This window comes from Mustela nigripes, chromosome 7, assembly GCF_022355385.1.
Source record: "Mustela nigripes isolate SB6536 chromosome 7, MUSNIG.SB6536, whole genome shotgun sequence".
Taxonomy (NCBI): Eukaryota; Metazoa; Chordata; class Mammalia; order Carnivora; family Mustelidae; genus Mustela; species Mustela nigripes.
In genome coordinates this window covers 61,328,873-61,348,319 of record NC_081563.1, presented here as the reverse complement: position 1 = coordinate 61,348,319, position 19,447 = coordinate 61,328,873, and the positions used below count along the sequence as shown (strand labels likewise).

At 38.1% G+C, this 19,447-nt stretch overlaps 1 protein-coding gene across 1 annotated transcript in view; it reads left to right on the top strand.

Moving 5' to 3' along the window:
• The first annotated feature begins 41 nt into the window (after positions 1-41).
• Positions 42-19,447, top strand: part of PEX13 (peroxisomal biogenesis factor 13) — a 26,707-nt gene continuing 7,301 nt past the window's right edge. Inside the window, exon 1 of the mRNA XM_059406014.1 lies at positions 42-190. Within this exon, the coding sequence (XP_059261997.1) occupies positions 99-190 (92 nt within the window). The 5' untranslated portion in view covers positions 42-98. The remainder of the gene's footprint in view (positions 191-19,447) is intronic.

Below are 19,447 nucleotides of genomic sequence, written 5' to 3'. Positions count from 1 at the left end.
CTCGGTGTTCTGCCCATTGTGCCTGGCGCGCAAGGGGCTAGTGTATCCGGACCTGGAGAGTCCCAGCGCGAACCGGGAGCCGAGCGGAGGTGGAGGAGATGGCTTCCCAGCCACCTCCTCCCCCGAAACCCTGGGAGACCCGCCGAATTCCTGGGGCCGGGCCAGGACCAGGACCTGGGCCCACTTTCCAGTGAGTGTGGGATTTTTCTGGCCGCGGGTTTGGTGGGCCGGAGGGGGGACTTGGCAGGAGACGGTTGAGGCCGTTGTTGCGCTGCGGTGTCCCCTCCCCCTCTCAACCAGCCCTCAACGTTGAGGGGTTCAAGGTAGGGACGAGACGCGAGTGTGGGGAATTTCGATGTCAGACAGCTGCTTCTGACTCGACGGTTCTCGATGCAGATAGTCTCCATGGAGCCCCTGGGAGCCTCACTGGGTCCCCGAGCTTGGGAGAAAGGGGGCGGCTTCCTGCTCCTTTCTAGTAGCGGAACACCGAGACAGAACCGCTTGACCCTCTTAAAAGCGTTAGACTTTTGGTCTTTTCGCTGATGAGAATAGCTGGCATTTGCCCAGCACCGGCTGGACAGGGAGCAAAGTCTCCCCAGAGCTTTCGACAACCTCTCGAGAAGTTGGTGAAAGCCCAAAAGGTCGCTTTTACGCAACTGGAACCCAAGACTCTACATTTTGCGTTGTTTTTCAGCATAACTCAGCAATGTTTTGGATTGGAGAAGCAACTTGAAAGCGGGAGTTGTTAACTGCAAGGCTTATGGATGGACTTTGGGTGCAGAAAAGTGTGTCACTTTTCTAAGGCCTGCGTGTTTTTTGTTTTTAATGAGTGTTTAATGGGGAAAAGGGTAAAAGAGAATGAAGGAGAAGAATTTCACATGCTTGTGTGCTTCGTGTTGGGTCGATCTGGACATCGAAATTTAGATGAGATTCGAATGGCAGATCGCCTATCATAGTAGGTTTAGAAAATCCCTAATATGCTGGAAAGTATTTCTGCAATGTTCTAAAATCTTGTAATCCTTATTTAAGTATCAAGATGCTTGAACACATTAGCAACTTAATTTAATAGCTATGGATAGATATATAACAAATAAAAGCTTTAATTATACTGTTAAGCTGGGCGACACTTTCTGCTACCTTTTTTATGCGAGATTTGATTTTTTTTTTTTAATTTTTGGACAATTCTTTGGAAGACAGGTTTTATACTTTGGCATCTTGTTAAAGTTCTGTTTGTGTAAAATTAACCATTTTCCCACTTTTTTTCATTGTGAATTTTAAACACGTAGACTGGTAGAGTGTAAGAGTGAATACTTGTGTATTCACACTTAGCTTTAAGAAAATTTTTCCAGGGGCACCTGAGTAGCTCAGTCAGTTTAGGGTCTACCTTGGGCCCAGGTCATGATCCCAGAGTTCAGGGATGGAGCCCTGCATTGGGCTCCCTGCTCAGCAGGGAGTCTGCTTCTCCCTTTGCCCTTCACCCTGCTCTCGCTTTCTCGCTCTGCTCTTTGTCAAATAAATCTTTTTTTTTTTTTTTAAGATTTATTTATTTATTTATTTGACAGACAGAGATCACAAGTAGGCAGAGAGGCAGGCTCCCTGCGGAGCAGAGAGCTCGATGCAGGGCTCTTTCCCTGGACCCCAGGATCATGACCTGAGCTGAAGGCAGAGGTTTTAACCCACTGAGCCACCCAGGCACCCCAAATAAAATATTTTTTAAAAATTAAAATTACAGAAACAGTTAAGCCTCCCACTATTTCTTGCTGTAACTACTGTCCCTGTTTGCTGTTTAGTGTACCCAGTTATGTTTTTATACTTTATACCTTGGTCCTTAAGTTTGTTTGTTTTATATATATGTATATATAGTGTTTAGTGTGTTTTCAGAGTTTAAATAAATATATTCAAAGTATGTATCATTTTGCAAAATGTTTTTCCATTACATACTATTGATTTGAGATTTAGCTTGTTCATACATACAGCTGTTGCTCATTCTAATTGCCGTAGGATATTCTATTATATAAAAACAAACTATTCTAAGTATTAAAGTATTAATTATGTATTAAAAACTGCTGCAGTGACCATTCTTTTTTTTTTTTTTTTAAGATTATTTATTTATTTGAGAGAGAGCGAGAGAGCTTGAGCACGCACGCATCAGCAGGGTGGAGGAAGGGAGGGAGAGGGAGAAGCAGACTCCCCACAGAGCAGGGAGCCTAATATAGGGCCTGATTCCAGGACCCCAAGATCATGACCTAAGCCACCCAGGCACCCCTGCAGTGACCGTTCTTGTGCCTTTCTCCTTGTCCACATTTTCAAGGGATTTTCTAATAATGTGTTAATGGAAGTGAATTACTTGGTGGGAGGTACACTTAACTTCAAGTACTAACTACTGCCGCATTGCTCCCCAAAGTGGTTATATACCAGTTTTTACATTTTCACTAGCTGTTTCAGTTTCTCTACATTCATTCTAACACTGATGATGTTATTTTTTAGTTATATATTTGCCAGTCTAATGGATGTGGAATGATATTTAATTTTTAATTCGCACTTCTGGTTAGTAATAAGATTGAGCATCTTTTTGAATATTAAATTAGCCATTTGGAATTTTCCTGTTGATATTTTTTGCCCACTTCTTTATTGGCTTTAGGTTTGCTTATCAACTTGTTAAGAGTCCTTTGTTCAGGGCGCCTGGGTGGCTCAGTGGATTAAGCCGCTGCCTTCGGCTCAGGTCATGATCTCAGAGTCCTGGGATCGAGTCCTGCTGAGCAGAGAGCCTGCTTCCCTCTCTCTCTCTCTGCCTGCCTCTCCATCTACTTGTGATTTCTCTCTGTCAAATAAATAAATAAAATCTTTTTTTAAAAAAAAAAAGAGTCCTTTGTTCATACTAATTATATTTTTGTTTGTATGTTTTCAATTTCTTTCAGTCTGTGGCTTGTCTACTTTATTTACATTCATGTTCACTTTTGTTGTACAGATACTTCTAATTTATAGCGAAAATTTTCATACTTTGTGTTTTTTATGTCTTGGTTAAGAAACCCTTTCTGGAGCGCCTGGGTGACTCAGTAGTTAAAGCCTCTGCCTTGGGCTTAGGTCATGATCCCGGGGTCCTGGGATTGAACCCCGCATTGGGCTCTCTGCTCGGCAGGGAGCCTGCTTCCCTTCCTCTCTCTTTGCCTGCCTCTCTGCCTGCTTGTGATCTCTGTCTCTCAAATAAATAAAATCTTTAAAAAAATATATTCTGCATTTCACATTAATATCTTTAATCTACCTGGAACTGACTCCGTTGTACAAAATCAGTGCAAAATAGAGATTATAATCCCCCCCTCCATGGGGATAATTATCCCAGTACCATTAATTTATCTATTCTGTACTAGTTTATAATGCTATCTGCATCCTATTAAGTTTTCCTAAATGTGTGATTCTATTCGGGGGACTTTCCTATCTGTTCTGTTGGTTTTTCTATTAATATGCTAGCACCACTCTGTCCTTTTTTTTTTTTTTTTTAAAGATCATTTTATTTATTTTAGAACAAGCAGAAGGAGGGGCAGAGGGGGGAGGAGAGAATCTCAAGCAGGCTCCATGCTGAGGGACCCCTGCTAACAACCCTGAGATCATGACTTGAACTGAAATTGAGTCAGACTCTTAACTGACTGAGTTTCCCAGCCACCCCTACACTGTCTTTTTAGTAAATTCTGATACCTGCTATGTCAATAGCCTCCACACATTGCTATTCTTCAGAATTGCCTTTGTTACATTTACCCTTTATAAAAAAGACTTACTGGGATTTTTATTAGAACTTCATGAGAATTTGAACCTTTTTTGCCCTAAATAATGTTTTATAAATATCTCCATGAAGTACTTTTCCATCTTTTATATCCAGGATAAGTCAGACTTAATTTGTTCCAGTGGTTTAGTTGAAGTTCTGTTGTGTTTCATGCTGACAGTCCTATGTACAAATAAGCCAGCATAGATAACCAGCATCCTTGTATTGCTCCTGGCTTTCATCAGATTGCTTCTGAAAACTCACCGTTAAGGATAATGTTTGCTTTTTTGTTTTTAATAGGTTTCCTTTTGAACCTCTGTCTCCTTACCTTGCTCATATTTTTATTATGGAATATTAAATTTTATAAATGACTTTTATGCATTTATTGAGATAATCATATGTATTTTTTAAATTTGAAAATGTTTATTTCATCCGTTAACTTTCTAGTGTTGAATCATGAGTAAATTTTTGGATGAAATTTACTACTTAATTGTGATTATTTTGTAAAATACAGTGTTGATTTCTGTTCTAATATTTTAAGATCTTTGCATATATATTTCTAGATAAAATTAGCCTGTAAATTTCTTTCTTTGTACTTTATTTTTTTGGCTTTATATCCAGGTTGTATAGCTACGGAATTTTTTCTATTGAGTCTAATTTTTATTCCTTTATAAGTAGACTGTTCTTTCCTTAGTAGGCTTTAAGATTTTACCTGATACCTTGGTTCCCTGCAACTTTATTATGTCCTAGTCAGGTGTGAATATACAGACATGTATATTTTTTCCTCCTGCTTAGTACCTACATTGTTCATATACCTATAATATTTACTCTAATAATTCAATCTTTCTTTAGTGTAGGAAAATTTTCACTACTTATATCTTTTAAGCCCTATTATTTCCCATCTCTTCTTCCCTGAGTCCTATTAAACATTGTATCAGGAATAGTTTCTGCTAAAGTACCAATGTATGACTTACTCCACTTTCTTGTTTAGTTAATAGGAAGTCTAGAGAGTCTAGAGTCTGCTAATTCAACATTGTTTTTAGGGGACCTACATTTTTCCTGGCTTCCTTGTTTTCTTTAAGCCTTCTGAGAGTTTGGACCACTTAAGTCTTATTCTTGCTTCTTTGAAAGGAGTCTCTTTTTTCCTTTGGCAGCTTTAAAGATTTTTCTCTTTGTTTTTCGTTTTCAGCAATTATACTTTGTTGGGGCCTCAGTGTGAACAGTTTCGTTGTGTTATTTGGGATGGGAGTCACAGAAATACTTACATCTCTCATTCATTCATTAATTTTAGAAAGTCTCAGCCATTGTCTCTTCAAATAGTGCTTCTGCCCATCAACTTTTTACCCCTTTGACTCCCAGCTCCCTATAAGCTGTTTATTTCACTGTACAAACCATAACTTAAACTCCTTTCTATGTGTATTCTTTTGATACTCACGGGTATTTTCTTCTGAGCTCTCTTCTGGTTCATGGATGTTTTTCTTTCATAGGGTCTAATCTGGTACTGAGCCAATCATTAAATTCACAGTTTAATCTTATTTTTTAGTTTTAGAATATCCATTTGGTCCTGCTTTATAGTTTCTATTCTCTGCTAAAAAAAAAAAAAAAAAATCTCAATCTTGTCTTTTTTTCTTTAAGATCTTAGTCATAGTTTTTTTTAAAGTCTCTGCCTAGTAACTCCATTATCTGGACCCTTATGGATCTCTTTGTATTATCTGATGTTTTCCTATTTTTTTTTTGACATATAGTTTAGTGTTCACATAGGCCAAATTATTTTTCAGTGAGAGTTGGACATTGTATGTAGATAATTTAAAGCAATTTGAGGCCTAGGATGCTGGCTGTCTCGAGAGTTTTACCTTTGACAGGCACCTTTCCCCACTAGCAGTGTAAGATCATTTTAATGCCTTCAAGAATTGAGCCAGTTTGAAGCTGTGGTTTTAATTCCTGCCAGGGCTAGCTTATTTCTTATATACCATTTTCCCCTTATTCCTAGTACATGACCCTTTAAGGTCCCAGTCTGAAGTGTGGGTTTTTACATTGGTCCTCATCTTTACAGGTTCTGAACTCTAGTTTTTGTCTCCTGAGCACAGTGAGTCTATTGAAAGCTCTGCATAGCTTCTTGTCCTGTCAACCATCTCTTCCAGGTTGATGCTTGTACCTTGAGAAACTTTTCAAAATAGACTCTGAGTTTTTCTTTCTCCTGGATATTAACTTCTTAATTCCTCAATGCCTTGTTCTTGCATGTTTTAAACAGGTAATGTTATATTTTTTTAGCCTTTCTAGTTTTTTTAGTGGGAAGATTAGTCTGATTACCTAGAATGCTATTACTTGAAGTGGAATTCCCCAAGTTCTGTATTTTCCACCGTGTTCCTTTATGTACAACAACTAATTTTCTTCTCCCTTGCAGTTGCAGGACAATTTCTGTGACTATGAGCATCGTGTCTAAGATTTGTAATGGATTTTTTCATCTTTACATGTTTTTATTTCATTTCAGTTCTTATTTCATAGATGTTATTGCTTCATTGAACTCTTTGACTATTTTAATGTTTGGCTGTTATATAAAATTTGTTTTTCCTTGAATGAATTCTCATTCTTTTTTTAAATTGATATTCAATTAATTAACATATAGTGTTTTATTAGTTTCATAGGTAGGATTCAGTGACTCATCAGTCTTACATAACACCCAGTGCTCATTACATCACATGCCCTCTTTAATGTCCATCACCCAGTTACCCCATCTCCTAGCTCCCTCCCCTCCAGCAATCCTCAGTTTGTTTCCTATGCTTAAGAGTCTCTTACGGTTTGTCTCCCTCTCTGATTTCTTCTTGTTTTATTTTTCCCTCCCTCCCTCTATGCTTTTCTGCTTCGTTTCTTAAATTCCATATATGAGTGAAATCATATATCTCTGACTGAGTAATTTTCTTAGCATAATATCCTCTAGTTCCATCCATGTCATCGCAGATGGTAAGATTTCTTTTTTGATATCTGAGTAATATTTTACTGGGTGTGTGTGTGTGTGTGTGTGTGTGTGTGTTTATGTGTGTTTACTACCTCTCCTTTATCTATTCATAGACATCTGGACTCTTTCCGTAGTTTGGCTATTGTGGATATTGCTGCTATTGTGGATATTGCTGCTATTAACATTGGGGTGCAGGTGCCCCTTCAGATCACTGCATTTGTATCCTTGGGGTAAACACTTAGTAGTGTAATTGCTGGGCCGTAGGATAGTTTTATTTCCAACTTTTTAAAAGATTTTATTATTTATTTATTTATTTATTTGACAGAGATCACAAGTAGGCAGAGAGGCAGGCAGAGAGAGGGGGAAGCAGGCTCCCTGCTGAGCAGAGAGCCCAATGCAGGGCTCGATCCCTGGACCCTGAGATCATGACCTGAGCCAAAGGCAGAGGCTTTAATCCCTAAGCCACCCAGGCGCCCCTATTTTCAACTTTTTGAGGAACCTCCCTATTATTTTTGAGAGTGTCTGTACCACTTACATTCCCACCAGCAGTGTAAGAGGGTTTTCCTTTCTCTGCATCCTCACCAACGTGTGTTGTGTCCTGACTTGTTAATTGTGGGGTGGTATCTCATTGTGGTTTTGATTTGTGTTTCCCTGATGCTGAGTGATGTTAAATATTTTTTCATGCTTCTGCTAGCTATCTGTTTGTCTTTGGAGAAATGTCTGTTCAAGTCTTATGCCCATTTCTTGATTGGATCACTTGGTCTTTGGATGTTGCATTTGGTGAGTTCTTTATAGATTCTGCGTACTGACCCTTTGTCTGATAAAATATTTGCAAGTATCTTCTCCTATTCTGTAGGATGTCTTTTGGTTTTGCTGACTGTGTCCTTTGCTGTGCAAAAGGTTTTTATCTTAATGAAGTCCCAATAACTCCTTTTTGGCTTTGTTTCCCTTGCCTCTGGAGATATGTCTAGCCAGAAATTACTGCAACCAAGGTTACAAAGGTTGCTATCTGTGTTCTTGTCTAAGATTTTGATGAATTCCTATCTCACATTTAGGTCTTTCTATCATTTTGAGTTTATTTTTGTGCATAATGTAAGAAAATGGTCCAGTTTCATTCTTCCGCATGTGGCTGTCCAATTTTCTGAACACTGTTTGTTGAAGAGACTGTCTTTTTTCCATTAGATATTCTTTCCTGCTTTGTCAAAGATTAGTTGACCATAGACTTGAGAGTCCGTTTCTGGGTTCTCTTTTCTATTCCACTGATCTGTGTATCTGTTTTTGGGCCAGTACGATACTTTCTTGTTGATTACAGCTTTGTAATAGAATTTGAAATCTGAAATTGTTATGCCTCCACCTTGGTTTTCTTTTCAATATTCCTCTGGCTATTTGAGGTCTTTTCTGGTTCCATACAAATTTAGGATTATCTTTGTTCCAGCTCTGTGAAAAATGTTGATAGTATTATGATAGCGATTGCATTGAATGTGTAGATTGATCTGGGAAGCATAGACCTTTTAACAATATTTGTTCTTCCAACCCGGGAGCATGGAATGTTTTTCTGTTTCTTTGTGTCTTCTTCAATTTCTTCCATGAGTGTTCTATAGTTTTCAGAGTGCAAATCCTTTACCTCTTTGGCTAGGTTTATTCCTCAGTATCTTCTGGGTTTTGGTGCAATTATAAATGGGATCGATTCCTTAACTTCTCTTTCTTCTGTCGCATTGTTAGTGTATAGAAATACAACTGATTTCTGTGCATTGGTTTTATATCCTGCCATGTTGCTGAAATCCTGTATGAGTCCTAGCAATTTTGGGGTGGAGTCTTTTGGTCTTTCCACATTGAGTATCATGTCTTTGCAGAGAGTGAGAATTTGACTTCTTTGCCTATTCGGACATCTTTTATTTCTTTTTGTTGTCTGACTGCTGAGGCTAGGACTTCTAGTACTATGTTTAACAACAGTGGCAAGAGTAGACATCCTTCTTGTGTTCCTGAGCTTAGGGGGAAAAGCTCTTAGATTTTCCCCGTTGAAAATGATATTTGCTGTGGGTTTTTCATATATGACTTTTATGACATTGGAGTATTGTTCCCTCTATCCCTACACTGTGGAAAGTTTTATTCAAGAAAGGATGCTGTATTTTGTCACATGTCTTTTCTTTGTTTATTTAGAGGATCAGATGGTTCTTGTCCTTTCTTTTATTAACATTGTATATCACACTGATTTGCAGATGTTGAACCACCCCTACAGCCCAGGAATAAATCCCACTTGGTCGTGGTGAAAATCCTTTTAATATATTGTTGAATGTAACTGGCTAGTATCTTGGTGAGAATTTTTGCATCCATGTTCCTTAGGGATATTGTTCTGTAATTCTCCTTTTTGGTGGAATCCTTGTCAGGTTTGGGGATTAAGGTAATGCTGGCCTCATAAACAAGTTTGGAAGTTTTCCTTCCATTTCTATTTTTTGAAACAGCTTCAGAAGAATAGGTATTAATTCTTCTTTAAATGTTTGGTGGAATTCCCCTGGGAAGCTGTCTGGCCCTGGACTCTTTTTCGTTGGGAGACTTTTGATTACTGCTTCAATTTCTTTGCTGGGTATGGGTCTGTTCAGGTTTTCTGTTGCTGCTTCCTTTTTCAGTTTTGGCAGTTTATATGTTTCTAGGAATGTATCCATTTCTTCCAGATTGCCTCTTTTGTTGGCATAATTGCTTATAATTGTTTGTATTTCTTCAGTGTTGGTTGTGATCTCTCCTTCAATTCATGACTTTATTAATTTGGGTCCTTTCTCTTTTCTTTTTGATAAACCAGGGGTTTATCAATCTTAGTCTTTCAAAGAGCCAGTTCTTAGTTTCCCTGATTTTTATTCTTGCTTTGTTTTGTTTTTATTTCTATATCGTTGATTTCTGCTCTAATCTTTATTCTCTTCTCCTGCTTGGGTTAGGGTTTATTTGTGTTCTTTCTCCAGTTCCTTTAGGTGTAGGGTTATGTTGTTTATTTGAAACCTTTCTGTTTCTTAAGAAAGGCTTATATTGCTATATACTTCCCTCTTAGAACTGCCTTTGCTGCATCCCAAAGGTTTTAAACAGTTGTGTTTTCATTTTCATTTGTTTCCATGAATTTTAAAAATTCTTATAATTTCCTGGGTGACCCATTCGTTCTTTAAAAAGATGGTTTTTAACCTCCATGCATTTGTTTTCCTTCCAAATTCCCTCTTGTAACTCAATTCAAGTTTTAAAAAGCATTGTGGTATGAAAATATGCAGGTAATAATTCCTGTTTTTTGGTACCAGTTGAGACCTGATTTGTGACCCAGTATGTGATCTGTTCTGGAGAATGTTCCATTCTGTTGCTTTAGAATGGAATGCTCTGAATGTATCTTTGAAGTCCATCTGGCCCATTTTTTCATTCAAAGCCCTTGTTTCCTTGTTGATCTTCTGCTTAGAAGATCTGTCCATTGTTGTGAATGGGGTGTTAAAGTCCTCTGCTATTGTTGTATTATTATCAATGGGTTTCTTTAATTTTGCTAATTGGATGACAGGCTGCTCCCATGTTAGGGACATAAATATTTATAATTCCTAGATCTTCTTATTGGATAGACCCTTTAATTATGACATAGTGACCTTCTTCATCTCTTATTACAGTGTTTAGTTTAAAATCTGTTTTGTCTGATACAAGGATGGCTACCCCAACTTTCTTTTGGTGTCCATTATCATGATAAATGGTCCTCTGCCCCCTCACTTCTTTTCTTTTCTCTTTCTTTTTTTAAGATTTTATTTATTTATTTGAGAGATTATGTGAGTGAGAGAGCACAATCTGGGGAGCAGCAGAGGTAGCATAACAAGCAGACTCCCCAATGAGCAGGGAGCTCGACATGGGGCTCGATCTCAGGACCCTGAGATCACAACCAGAGGCAAAGGCAGCCTCTTAACCAACTGAGCCACCCAGCCGATCCCCCTGCCCCACCTCACTTTAAATCTTTAGGTGTCTTTGGGTGTGAAATGAGTCTCTTGTAGACAACATATCTATGGATTTTGGTTTTTTGTTCAATCTGATTGGGGCATTTAGCCCATTTACATTCAGAGTAACTATTGGAAGATATGAATTTTGTGCCATTGTATTACCTGTAAAGTCACTGTTTCTGTATATTGTCTGTGTTACTTTTGGGCTCTCTCTTCACTTAAAGGATCCCTTTTTAATATTCCTTGCAGGCTGGTTTAGTGATCACAAATTCTTTTAGTTTCTGTTTGTGCTATAAGCTCTTTACCTCTCTGTTCTGAATGATAGCTTTGCTGGATTAAGCATTCTTGGCTGCATATTTTTCTCATTTAGCACCCTGAATATATCATGCAAGTCCTTTCTGGCCTGCCAAGTCTCTGTGGATAGGTCTACTGCCAGCCTTATCTTTCTTCCTCTATAGGTTGATGACCTTTTGTCCCAATCTGCTTTCAGGATTTTCTCTTTGTCTTTGAAATTTGCAAACTTCACTATTATATGTCAAGGTGTTGACCTATTTTTATTGATTTTTGATGGAGGTTCTCTTTGCCTCCTGGACTCAAGTGCCTCTTTCCTTCCCCAGACTGGGGAAGTTCTCAACTATAATTTGCTCAAATATACCTTCTGGGCTTTCTGTTTGTCTCTTGCTCTCTTTTCGCTTCCTCTGGGACCCCAATTATTCTAATATTGTTTCACAACACTTGGGAACTCTGCTGCACTCAGGCACCCCTCTTCTTTCTGTGACCCCAGGGATCCTGAGACCACACTGTCCCATCCAGGACTCCACCTCCTTTGCCACCTGAGCACCTTTTAAGGCAAAGATATCCCCTACCAGAGCATATTTCTAAAAGTTCCAATTTTATACTTTGATCTTTATCACTTTCCCGTAGCCAGCTTATGGGAGTGCCCTTCCCCCACTCTTTATATTCTAATGCATCACCTCAGATTCACTTCTCTTCGCCTGCTGCCTTGCAAAAAGTGGTCACTTTTCTATTTGTAGAATTGCAGCAATTCTTTTTTAGATGTCTGGTTGAGTTTGATATCTATCTAGCTAAATTTCATGGACTAAATGAAACTAAGAGTCCCCTACTCAGCCATCTTCCAAAGAAGCTGAATTTTTATTCTAATTGTTGATTTTTGTTAGTTTGGTTTCTTTTTAGTGTTTTTTATTTCTTCTTTATGTGTCTTCTTGATATGTTTGTTTTGAATAGGTTCTGTTCTGTTTCCTTTTTGAGTTTTTTAGTTGCTTCCCTTCTTTCTTCTTTATTTACCTCTTTCTGTCTAGTAGGTTTCCTGTTGTCTCTCCACCCTCCCATGTAAGAACAAGCATAAAAATGGTAGCTTATGGGGCGCCTGGGTGGCTCAGTGTGTTAAAGCCTTTGCCTTCGGCTCAGGTCATGGTCTCAGGGTCCTGAGCCCCTGCTCAGCAGGGAGCCTGCTTCCTCCTCTCTCTCTCTCTGCCTGACTCTCTGACTACTTCTGATCTTTCAAATAAATAAATAAAAATAATTTTTAAAAATTAAAAAAAAATGGTAGCTTAGATTAAGGATATCAAAGATCAAGTTACTGAGTCAGTTGTTAACTTGTTTCATTTCCTGCACTTGAGACATTAATGAAAGTCTTATCCTTCATAGTTCTGTAACTTTCTAAAAATCTTAAACTATTGCTAGCAAATTTATAATTGCTTTTTAGAAGCCAAGGTATTGCATTCCAACTCACATCTTCAAGGAATGAACTAGTTCCATTTGTTTTTGTTTGGTTTGGTTTGGTTTGGTTTGGTGTTTTGTTTGTTTGTTTTTAAGAGAACCAGTGAGGTTTCTTTTTCTTTTTTTTTTTTTTTTCTTTTTAAGGTTTGTATTTATTTGACAGTGAGAGAGCACAATCAGACGGAGAGGGAGAAGCAGGTTTCCTGCTGAGCAAGAAGCCCGATACAAGGGCTCAATCACAGGATCCTGGGATCATGACCTAAGCCGAAGGCTTAACTGACTAAGCCACCCAGGTGCCCCAAACTAGTTCTGTTTGAGTGGAGCACTTTTAGTTCTTGTTATTTCCTAGAAACTTATGTCCTGGCTGTCACTGCCTGATTTCAGACCCAGAATTGAGTAGGCCCATAGCTTCACCCCTATAATCATCTTTATATTTCTGTTTAGTTTCTATTTCATAAATCTAGATATGCCTATTTATTATTTTTGTTTTATCTGTTATTGCTCCTACTTTAGAGTAGAGCTGCTTTATGAAAACTAGAAAATACTACACTATTTCTTAGTCACTATTTCTTAAATTATTTCTTAATCTTTTCTTTAAATTCTTTTTGAAGTTCGGTTCCACTTTTTGTGATGTGATACAATATGAAATAAACAAAACCTATGAATTATTCTTGCCAAAAATGTTAACCTGATTCTAATTAAACCTTTAGATGCAGTGTTTAATTTAACTGGAAATGTAGCGGACAGAGATATATTTAAACAACATTTTGGGGTCTCCTGCATGGTTTAGTCAGTTAAGCATCCAGCTCTTGATTTCGGCTCAGGTCATAATCTCAGGGTGATGAGGTTGAGCTCTGTGTTGGGCGGGGAGTCTATTTGAGATTCTTTCCGTCTGCCTCTCTCCGCACATGAACTCCCCTCCCAAAAAAAACAAACAACATTTTGGGGAAACACAGATCAACAAATATAAGATATTCTCAAACAAAACTGACTCAGGGTGCCTGGATAGCTCAGTCGGTTAAGCATCTGCCTTCAGCTCAGGTCATGATCCCAGAGTTCAAACCTTGCTCAAACCCTGCTTTGGGCTCCCTGCTCAGCGGGAAGCCTACTTCTCTCCTTCCAACTACATGGTGCTCCTCCTGCTTGTGTGTGCACATTCTTACTCTCTCTCTCTCTCTCTCTGTCAAATAAAAATTTTAAAAAATGAATAAAATGGGCTCTACTCTTCAAAAAGTCAAGGACATTTAAAAGAAGCAGGATGGGATGCCTGGGTGGCTCAGTTGGTTAAGCGGCTGCCTTCGGCTCAGGTCATGATCCCAGCGTCCTGGGATCGAGTCCCACATCGGGCTCCTTGCTTGGCACGGAGCCTGCTTCTCCCTCTGCCTCTGCCTGCCACTCTGTCTGCCTGTGCTTGCTCTCGCTTCTCTCTCTATGACAAATAAATAAAATTTTAAAAAATAAATAAATAAATAAAAGAAGCAGGATGATTCTAATTTAGAAGAGATGAGGAAACAACCAAATACAATGTGTGAACCTTAATTGCACTTTTGTTCAAAGAAAACCACAGTAACCTAAAAGACATTTGACTCTTACAACTTAATGATAAAAAAGCAAATAACCGGGCGCCTGGGTGGCTCAGTGGGTTAAGCCGCTGCCTTCGGCTCAGGTCATGATCTCAGAGTCCTGGGATCGAGTCCCGCATCGGGCTCTCTGCTCAGCAGAGAGCCTGCTTCCCTCTCTCTCTCTCTCTCTCTGCCTGCCTCTCCATCTACTTGTGATTTCTCTCTGTCAAATAAATAAATAAAATCTTTAAAAAAAAAAAAAAAAGCAAATAACCTGATTTTTCAAATGGGCAATATCTCTGAATAGACATTGCTCCAGAGAAGAGCTAAAAGTGGCCAGTAAGCCCATGAAAAGATACTCAACATCATTAACCGTCAGGGAAATGAAAAACAAAACCACAGTGAGATACTACTTTATACCCACTAGGATGGCTGAAGTGAAAAAGATGAATAATAACAAGTGCTGGCAAAGATGTGAAGAAATTGGAACACTCATACACTGCTGGCAGGAATATAAAATGGCCCAGTTGCTTTGGAAAACAATCTGGCGATTCCACAGAAGGTTAAGCATAGTTACTGTATAATCTAGCAATTCCATACCTAGGTATATATACCCAAGAGATAACAAAAACATATGTCCACATAAAAATTTTTATATAAATGTTCATAATAACAGTCATAATAGCCAAAAAGTAGACACAATGCAAATGTCCATCAACTGATGGATGGATAAACATAATTCAGCAATAAAAAGGAGTGAAGTACTGATAAATGCTACAAAATGGATGAACCTTCAAAACATTATATAAGGTGAAAGTAGCCAATCACGAAATACTACATATTGGTATGATTCATTTACATTAGATTCTCATTATTTGCATTTGCAGATTTTCTTACTCACTAAAATTTATTATAACCCCAAAATTAATACTTCGGGCACTTTCATGATCACTCACAGACATGCACAGAGTGGCAAAAGATCTGAGTCATCTCTCAGCTGAAGTTGAACAAAGCAACCCTGTCACTTCTTTTTTTTATGTATTTATTTGTCAGAGAGAAAGTGTACAAGTGGGAGGGCAGCAGGTAAAAGGAAGAGAAGGAGCCACCCCACTGAACAAGGAACCGGATGTGAGACTTGATCCCAGGACCCTGGGATTGTGACCTGAGCCAAAGGCAGATGCTTAACTGACTGAGCCACCCAGGCTTCCTGAGACTTGGGGTTTTTGTTTCCACTTTATGCTATAAAGAGGTATCCTTTTCACAATTTGATGGAGGCCACATTTTTCATATTTTGGTAATTTTGCTGTTTTAAAATGTCCCCTAACCATAATGCTGAAGTACATTGTTTCCCCCAGGAACAATGATTCCATATTTGCTAGTTTAATGTTCACAGCAACTTTACAGAATGACTATTAAAAATAAGAATTGATGATACATGAGATATCTAGAATAGACAAATCCATAGACACAGAAATTAGATCAGTTTTTACCTAGTATTAGGACTAGAACAGGAAATAGGTAGTGATTGCTAATGGATAAAGGATTTCTTTGTGAGATGATGAAAGTGTTCTGGAATTACATATTTTGATGGTTGTACATCTCTGTGAATATACAAAAAGCTCATTGAATTTTATACTTCAAATAGCTCTTTATACTTTAAATAGCTAAAGTCATGGTATATGAATTTTATCTCATTAAGGCTGTTTAAAGACAGTTGATGGTATTTGTTATCTGTTGTCTGTTCAAATGTTTAAAGACATTTGAAAGTAATTGTTATCTGTTGAATATCAATTGGATAATGATGAAATTGTTAATTTTTAGAAATGGGAAAATGGTATGGTTTTGTATGAAATATCTTTGTTCTTAGAAAATACATGCTGAGGTATTTAGTAGTAATATATCAAGTTTAGGGACACCTGGATGGCATAGTCATTTAAACATCTGCCTTAGGCCCAGGTCATGATCCCAGGGTCCTACAATCAAGTCTCTTGTGGGGCTCCCTGCTCAGTGGGGAGCCTGCTACTCCCCTCTGCTTGTGCTCTCCCTCTCTCTCTCTCTCTCTCTCTGACAAATAAAATCTTTATAAAAAAGGGGGGGGTATCAAGTCTACAAGTTACTTTCAGTGGTTCAAGAATTTTTTTTTAAGATTTTATTTATTTGAGAGAGAGCATACATGTTCATGAGCATGATTGTGGGGCAAGGGAGAAGGAAAAATAGGCTCCCCACTGAGCAGAGAGTCCTATGAAGCAGTTCAATCCCAGGACCCTGGGATAATGACCTAAGCTGAAGGCAGACACTTAACTGACTGAGCCACCCAAGAGCCCCTGGTTCAAGAACTTTTAAAAGACTAGAGAGTGAGAGAAAGAAAACAAATACAGCAAAACAACAGCGGTTATTGAATCTAGAGAGAAGGAATATTGGTATCCATTGTACTTTCAACTCTTTTTGTGTTTGAAGTTTTTCAAAATACGAAGTTGGGTTGGGAGACTTTTGGCACATTTAGCACTGAATATACATCTTTTGTTATTCAAAGTCATAGTCCTGCTTAGTTGTTCTTACAGAAAGAACAGAAAGCCAGACTATATGTGGAAACTGATTATACTTGTGTATGCCAGAAATAGGCAGCATTCAAATCAGAGAAGAGTAAGAGGAAAACTTTCTTTTTTTTCTTATTACATATTTACATTTAATTATAATTTTTAAACTATCATATTCATTGAAATTTATAAAATAACAAGGATATATAAAGAAAAATTCTGTATTGATACTCTAGGTGATATATGTGTTTTAAATATTCACTAAAGAGAGGCTTCAGCATAGTGTTTGTGTCAGTACCTGTTATATGCTAAGCACTGTAGTAGGTGATGGTGAAACAAGAGTAACTCATGTACCTGTTACATGAGCTCATTGGTAGAAGAAGCAGACATGTATAGGAATGTAAGATACTGTATAATGATGGGCAGAGAATTATGGGAAGGGCTTCTGATGATGGCAGAAGCATTAATTTAAGGGGGGGGGGAACCCTGTTGAGGACAAATAGAAAAGCTAAGCAGAATATAAAAACATTGGCTTAAAAACATCTGCTTGAATGCATTATAGAACAAATAAGAAGGTAAAGATTTGTGGAGCCTAGATCTAGAGAAAGATGGAAGTCCACAAAGGTGAGAGTGGATTCACATAGAATCTGCTACTCATTCCAAAAGCAGTTTGGATGATGAGAAACTAGACTAGAAGAGTACTTTTGACAGACTCTTGGAGCATGGTTAGAGTCTAGTGGTCTAGAGGTGCTGATAAATTACCCACACCTTGAGTTATCACCCTGAAGAGATACATCTAAGTGAGGGTATAAAAGAAGCAAACGGGCCCTTAACAGGAATATAAGCCCAGCTTCAAATCTTTTCCATTCCCAAAATTAGATTAAGGATATCATGAATTGATAATTGCCTTAACAGCCTGCCCAAAGTAAACAAGAGGATAATTAAGAAACCAGTATCCAGAATGAAATATATCTGGAGGAAGAGAGCATCATCCAGGGACTCAAATTATTGCTACAGTTCTTTGTGTATATCTGATACATAAGCAAAACCAAATAACAGGACCCAGAAAGACATTAGATAACAGAAATGGAAATTAAGTGTAACAACAGATAAAAAACAGATTCATAGGGGCTCCAGAAAATGGAGTTACCAAAGAGACTTTAAGTTAACATTGTTTTTAATATGTTGAAGGCAATCAATAGAAGGAAACATAAGGAATTTTGGCAGATGTTTGGAAACTATTAAAAGGAAAAGGAATATCTAGGATAAAAAAATACAGTAGCCAAAATTAAAAATCATTGGGTTTAACCACAGATTAGACATTGCTGCAGAGAGAATTAGTGACTTAGAACAGTGTTCTAAGTGTGTCCTGCGAGAGTATGGACCAACTGTTGTTTTTCAAACTGTGTAATAGCAGTCCACAAAATAATGAAACTTAGGCCAGGATGTAAAGAAAGCAACATTTGACACTGAGCATACTGTTTAGTTTAATTAGCATTAAGAATACATTGATTTACATTATGGTACAAGATATTTTATTTTGTGGTAGAATGGCCCTTGAATAGCAGTGACCTGAAGGATAAGAAGAAAATATCTGGGGCGCCTGGGTGGCTCAGTGGGTTAAGCCGCTGCCTTCGGCTCAGGTCATGATCTCAGGGTCCTGGGATCGAGTCCCTCAGCGGGGGGCCTGCTCCCCTTCCTCTCTCTCTGTGATCTCTTCCCTTCCTCTCTTCTACTGTGATCTCTCTCTGTCAAATAAATAAATAAAATCTTTAAAAAAAAAAAGAAGAAGAAGAAGAAGAAAATATCCAACATATTTTTGCACAAAGAGACAAAGTACAGAAAATACAGAAAGGAAGGGAAGAAATTTAGGGAATGAGGCAAGGTATAATTTACAAATAGAGAGGATAGTCTGATAGCATTTGTTGTACTTTACTCATTATAAATGGGAACATATGACTTATAAATTAGCAGTGGTCCACAGACCTTATTTTAAGTAGCACTCAAGAAATTGAATTTATAATTAAAATCATAATCTTGATAGATGCTGAGAAATCACTTGATAAAATTGGGTGTTCATTCATGCTAAAAACTCAGCAAATAGAAATGGAAAAGGAACTACTAAATTTACAGCAGCCCTGTAGCAAACATAATAATCAATGGTGACAGGTTGAGACCTTTCCCTTTGAGATCAGGAAAGAGACTGTTATCACTTCTATCCAAGATTGTATAACATGTCTGAGGTATAATAGCTTAATCAGAGCTGTAAGAATTGAAAAAAGAAGAAATAAACCTTCCGTTATTCACATACAAAATGATTGGAAATCCTTAAGATTTTTTGAAAATCCGGGCGCCTGGGTGGCTCAGTAGGTTAAGCCGCTGCCTTCAGCTCAGGTCATGATCTCAGGGTCCTGGGATCGAGTCCCATATTGGGCTCTCTGCTCAGCGGGGAGCCTGCTTCCCCCTCTCTCTCTCTGCCTGCCTCTCTACTTACTTGTGATCTCTCTCTCTGTGTGTCAAATAAATAATCTTTAAAAAAAAAAAAAGATTTGTGAAAATCCATTTGAATAAAAAACAAGATTCCTGGATACAAGGACTATATTTTTTTAATGCATTATTTCTATGTAATAGTATCAAAATGAAATTTAGAAGACACCATTTACAATAGCATCAAAAATATCAAGTATGTATGAATAAATTTAGAGAAAACCTGCCACATGGAAACTATATAAAACATTATGGAGACTCAATAAAGTTATCTTTAAAAACCGTTATTGAGGGGCGCCTGGGTGGCTCAGTGGGTTAAGCCGCTGCCTTCGGCTCAGGTCATGATCTCGGGGTCCTGGGATCGAGTCCCACATCGGGCTCTTTGCTCAGCAGGAAGCCTGCTTCCTCCTCTCTCTCTCTCTCTGCCTGCCTTTCTGCCTACTTGTGATCTCTCTCTGTCT